General features: G+C 38.7%; 1 protein-coding gene across 1 annotated transcript; it reads right to left on the reverse strand.

The window, feature by feature from the left end:
• Positions 1 to 283: 283 nt before the first annotated feature.
• On the reverse strand, positions 284 to 4,750 carry cebpg (CCAAT enhancer binding protein gamma). Its single transcript, XM_048185002.1, has 2 exons — positions 4,619 to 4,750; positions 284 to 2,958 (listed from the first exon to the last, which is right to left on the reverse strand). The coding sequence occupies exons 1-2, from the start codon at positions 4,730 to 4,732 to the stop codon at positions 2,575 to 2,577; spliced, it is 498 nt and encodes a 165-aa protein (XP_048040959.1). The 5' UTR covers positions 4,733 to 4,750; the 3' UTR covers positions 284 to 2,574.
• Positions 4,751 to 6,045: the final 1,295 nt, after the last annotated feature.

Raw genomic sequence — 6,045 nt, forward strand, 5'->3', positions numbered from 1 at the left:
GGGATATACAAACTGTCAGCCAGAAAAGTTCACTTGATTTTAAATTCCTAGATTTTTGTGATTATAAAATGTGATATTTGGGATAAGAACTTCAGACGGAATCTAATTTTTGCTCAGACCTATAGCGGTAACTCTTAAGTTTGAATTGAGTTCAGGTTGAGAATTATGTCCAGTTGCACTGACTGCAGCAGGACACTGTGCACCGCAGGCACCTCAGCTGATTTGGTAAATGAATGTCTAGGTTTTGTGCCCCTCCTCACAGTTAGTACAAACACAAGGAATGTATTTTGTATTCAATTTTAATTTACAATGCACAAAAACCCAGTATACATTATGTAAAAAAGCAAGTTGCCCAGCAACCCTCATACTTAAGCAAAATATGCCGATCAAATATTCATGAAATATTGACTTTAGTCTCGTTTTTAAGAAGTTTTACACAATAGCTTTATTTTAGCCCAACCTGATACAATACAAAAGTATGCAGTCGCCAATTCGCTATTTCTCTATAGAGCATCATTTTTAATTAGTTGTTTAAATAGTGCTAATCATGCATTGCCTTACATGCTTTTTTAAATGTTTAAAACTTCAGGTATAGAAAATGAAAATATACATTAGAATTAAAGATGCTTCGGACATCTTAAAGAGATTGCCTTGTCTTTTCTTATCCTCCTTTTAAAGTTCTCTTAAACAGGAATATACATCTTAAAGGCTGTCTGGTGAGGCTATGACATATAGCCTGAGGTACAAAAGTCTATCTACAGCGACTCCAAGAACACACAGCTCTATGAGAATCAGTGAGGGCAAAGGTCACGTGGCTGCTCCGTTAACTTTTAGTAACACCTGCTGCCACATATGTAAATTCACACATACTTCTGAGACTGGTCAAGGAAACAAAATGGCCAAAATTTGATGTAGTCAGATAAAAGCTTCTTCGGATAAGGAAATTTTCAATATAACTCATAATTTAATAAATTTGGGGCATGTCAGGTGATTTATGACTTTAAATGTTCAGCACCAGTCATTCTAAATCTTATCTGCTTCATCAACAGTATTTACACAGACACAACAGTTACTGTTAGGAAATAAGTTTGTGTTAATTTAGCTACCAACACCCTACAGACTAGAGCTAATATTCTACTCTATCTCACCCTCTCCACCCTTGTCAAAATTGGAGGCTTAACTGTAGGGATTTAAGGACTACTGGTAATGCAGACACTGTTTGGAGTCTGATGCAATACGTTTTGTCTGTCTACAGTCTGTTACCATAGATACAACAGTGTACTTGCTATTATAAGACATGGTCAACAAATAAAGAGTGTGAATCAATCCAAGCTGACAGGCAAAAAAGCAGGAATACAAAATAGCTACTCTTTGCATTTGGAGACATCCTTACTTGATCACATTTTTGGTAGCCCTAATTCCAAATCATAATGAATAATGTTAACAGACTGCGGTACTGTCTATTAGCTTAGTTTTTGAATCCTATCTTTAGACAATAGAGTGGAATGACTGAACATATTTACTGTCAAACCTTTGTGACCAGCTTTGCCGGATTTAAAAATTGTCTACCGAGAAGCTTTCACAGTCCTCTGAGTTATTGCAAAGTTTCAAGACACTGAAACATGCTGCTTTACAATTGAAAGGCAGTGATAAAAGTTATCTCCAGCACATCAAATCGGAGCGTGGGTTGGACTTTCGGTGGTTGCTATGGCCACGATGTCATAACATTCTGCACGAGATTCAATATGAGTGAAAAAGAAAATCATTTTGAGTGTACATACAGAAGACACACAAGTTAAACACTGCGGACAGTACACATTCCAGGAACAGGAGGGAAAGAAAGCATAATACGATTAAAGGGATAGTTCACCCAAAAATGAAAATGAAAATTCTTTAATTATTCACCCTCATGTCGTTCCAAACCCATAAGACTTTTTTTCCATGTTTGAACACAAATGAAGGCCTTTTTGATGAAATATGAAAGATTTCTCTCCCTCCACTGACAGCTACACAACTGACACTTGGACTCTTCAAAAAGTTCATAAAGAGATCATAAAACAAATTCATATGAATTGAGAGGTTCATTCTTGTGGGTTATTCAGCACATTTGAGCTCCGTAAGAGGTTTGTTCTCGCACGTCAAGCAGGATTTGTTGATCAATGTTCATATGTGAATAAAAGCCTAAATTAAATCTGTTTATCATATAAAGCAATAAATAAAGCATATAAATAAAGCAATAAAGCATATAAAGTGCATCTCTTAAGAAAATTTGGACTAAACCGCTAAATTCATATGGATTAGTTTTATGATCTCTTTATGAACTTTTTGAAGCGTCAAAGTGTCAGTTGTGTAGCTGTCAAAAGAGGGACAGATATCTCCCATATTTCATCAAAAAGATTTTCATTTGTGTTTCAAAGATGAACAAAAGTCTTACGAGTTTGGAACAACATGAGGGTGAATAATTAATAACAGAATTTTCATTTTTGTGTGAACTAACCCTTTAAGTAAAATGATTTGCCTAGAGAGCCTCCACACAGCCCACAGCATAGCATGCTGCAAACTAACATCAGGCCCTCACTGGCTGCTGTTACTGCTGCTGTTGTTGTTGTTGTTGTTGCACAGATCTCCAGGGCCTCCTCCAGAAGCAGGGGGCTGCACGTTGTCTGCGAGGTTGTGGGCATGCTCTAGAAACAGGTCTTTGAGCACACTTAGTTCTTTGCTAAGCAATTTGATTTTGGCCTCAAGTCTCTCATTCTCCTCCTTCAGCTCATTGACGCGCTGCTGGGTGTCCTGCGCCTTCTGCTTGCTGCGCATGCGGCTCTTCTTTACGGCCAGGTTGTTGCGTTCTCTCCGTTGGCGGTACTCGTCGCTGTCTTTATCCATACTAGCCTTCTTCATCTTGCTGGGTGGCGTGGCCTTACCCCCACCTCCGGGACTCACTGGAACTAATTGAGGAACCTGTCAGAATTAAAATAATGTCACACGTAGTAATAATAAGCAACAGCATATCCAGCACATGGCTAATTTGTGGTTTTGACATTTACATTACAAATCTTCTATAACAAATCTTATTCTTTAAGACTACAAGAAACTGGATGGGCGGATGCACTTTATGAATACATACTAGGGTTGAACAATATTGCTGTGTAAAATAAATTTATATATATTTAAATACTGAAAATTATATAACCAACATGCATGTTTCAATTTCTTTTTTGTGAGAAGAAAGCATCCTACAACTTCTGAAAGTGAACAGCAGTGTTTTACGGTAGCATTAGCTACATAAAAACTAAGTGTCATTTTAACGTCAGTGTCGGGGTTTAGGGCTTCAGGTAGGCCTACATTAGGTTTATTTAAAAACAGAAATTGAATAATCAAACGTAAAAATAAAACACTGCTTAGATTTCACTGTATAAAATAAATACATAATGATTCTTATTAAAGCTACAAAAGTTATTCGTTCAAGAGTAGTGAGTAGGGCTGGAACGACGCGCCGACGTAATCGGTTTGGGTTGAATGCGTTGATTCATCGCGCTTTTTATGTTCATTCCCAATGATGGCGGCTCTGACTCCCGGGAATGCTGAAAATCTTAAAAAAAATATCTTAAACAAAAAACTGAAAAAAATCTTAAACAAAAAACTGAAATGGCATAGGCCTACCTGTATGTAGGAACATCTGAAAAGAAAACTCCTCTCCTACCCTAGACGGCAGCGTAAGTATTTGGACTCTTATAGTGAACTGTTTTACACAGCACTAGAATACGGCTGTCAGTCCCATGTTTTGTGTTTAATTCGGCTCATACAGCATTCTGTTTTTTACAAGCTGCAGTGGGTGCGAGCGTGTGGCTCAAACGTACTCTCTGCAACCGGTTGCAAAGAATTTAATGTTGTTATTTAAAATATCTAATAGATGAACTCATGATTGGGCTCATTTATTTAACAGCGCGCTGTCAATCGTTGTAAAACTTAAAGGTTTTATGGACATTGCCATGTTTGACCCTGTCGCTATGGTTAATTAGAATGCGGTTGTGACTTCAGCTGTTTGATCAAACAGCTGAATGAACATATTCAACAAAACATTTACACACGTGTAAACAATTGCTGCTGTACATCCCAAAAGTGACTGTGAATGCAGCCATAGTAAACACCTAATTACATAAGCCTTATCTTTTGTCATAACTAGTATAATTAGGTAAAGGTTCATAGATTAGTTACAGTTATTATTTATTGGTAAATTAAATCAAAGAATTAATAGACTATTCAGAAAATAAACAATAGATTAACCTGAAAAAATATCGTTAGATTAACCGGGGGAAAGAAAAATCGATAGATTAATCGATTGGAAAAATAATCGTTAGTTCCAGTCCTAGTAGTGAGTGATTTTCTCTGTCTTTTGGACTTGAACTTTTTGTAAACTCTGAGTATCAAAATCATGCAGTTATTACAAGTCGTTGCAATATGCATATCGCGATATTTTGATAGATATATCATGCAGCCATAATATATATACCATGGTTTAAGCACTGCAAAATGACACTGACACTTTGATCTTGGTTTTGAAGAGTCATTAGTATTCATAAATGCACGGGTGAATAGGTTAGCTTGTTGATGTGTGTACCTGCTGTAGTCCTGCAGTTCCTGCGGGGTTTAATGCACTATGCGGCTGACTCTGTATAACACTGACACCGTTCTGATCTGTGTTGGATATCTTGTGTTGCAACTGCTTGTTCATTTGGATCCACTTCCGCTGTCTTTCTCTCACCCTCACCGACCTATGTTGTCGGGCTTCGCAGAGCTGGAGTTGGTGTTAGTTGGTATTGTGTGAAGCTGAATGCCACAAAATGCAGCCGTGTGCCTGAAAACCAGACAGATTGAAGAGAAAGAAGTTAGACAAGGTACTCTGCACACATCAGCATCATTCTCCATCACACTTTTACATATTTTGTTGGCACACAATCCCCACCTGAACAGATGCTTTGCGCAAAAACTATTATTTCAGCAAAATGCTGCAACACCTGGAAGTTGGGTCAACCGCTTGTGCTCATCCGTTAGCATTATGTTGTTGTAATCCGACCGGGCTGCCATGTCAATGTGCATATGTGGCAAATTTTCTTTCTCTCATGAGCGCGAGCTCAAGTGTTGCCCGTGGTTGCATCATCGCTCGCGCTCCCACCCGCTCCTTTATACACGGGCGAAGGGAAACTCCGTAGTCATGCAGAACTAAAGTTGCCGTTTTAAACAAACATCAGAATAGTGAGGATACGATAAAGAAATTTAAACTTTATTAGTGGACATTTTAAAGCCTGACAAGTGTTTTGTATGTTGTTTTGAGTCGTGACAGGCTGGTTACATCATACACGGAACTGTGGGAATGAAGGGGAATACCGCTGACTTACTTTCAACAGTATGCCTACATTCAAAATGGCAGCAGATCCAGTAAAGCAGTATTGTATTCTATCGCGTTGAACCATGTAAAACACCCACAATCAATGTCGACACGAGTGTTGCTTTAGCTCTACGTGCGTCCGTAGCCAGTGGGATCTACTGCAGGTTAGCAGGTTGGCTAAATAGCTGGCACATTCCTAACCATGACGTCAGGCGTCTAACAATGAACTGAGAGCTCACACAGGCTCTGCTTTCTACATAAAAGTTACGGGAATGAAGAATAACGATCCACAGTCGATCGCGATCATGTCTAATCGTGGGCTACGAAGCTCTCGATTGCCTCAGATCCGGTAGTTGAGGCTATTTTGCAATCGAGTGAGCGAGCCATCGGTTAATTAATAAAAAATAAATTCGACAGTCTGTATTGCTATCTCACAATATCCCCGAAAAACTTACCTTGAAAACGTCCCAGGCTTACAAGTCACCCACTTGAGTTTATAAAGAAGAATATCCTCTTTGTTTGACGGAAAAAATAAGCACAGGTTGAGGTGTTATTGTTTGGTAAAGCGGCGCTTGGGAGTATTGCGAAATCTTGTGACCATGTAGGGAAATCTGCTCTAGCAGCCAATCAAATCAGGGTTGGGGAGACGACGAAACGTA

The sequence above is a fragment of the Megalobrama amblycephala genome, linkage group LG3 (assembly GCF_018812025.1).
Source record: "Megalobrama amblycephala isolate DHTTF-2021 linkage group LG3, ASM1881202v1, whole genome shotgun sequence".
Classification (NCBI taxonomy): Eukaryota; Metazoa; Chordata; class Actinopteri; order Cypriniformes; family Xenocyprididae; genus Megalobrama; species Megalobrama amblycephala.

What these genes read in the sequence shown, in the direction of transcription:
- cebpg (XM_048185002.1), bottom strand. Translation starts at nt 4,732, where the DNA reads ATGAACAAGCAGTTGCAACACAAGATATCCAACACAGATCAGAACGGT. An exon ending in GAACTGCAGGACTACAGCAG is followed by an intron (nt 2,959 to 4,618) that starts GTACACACATCA and finishes TAATTCTGACAG; the next exon opens with GTTCCTCAATTAGTTCCAGT.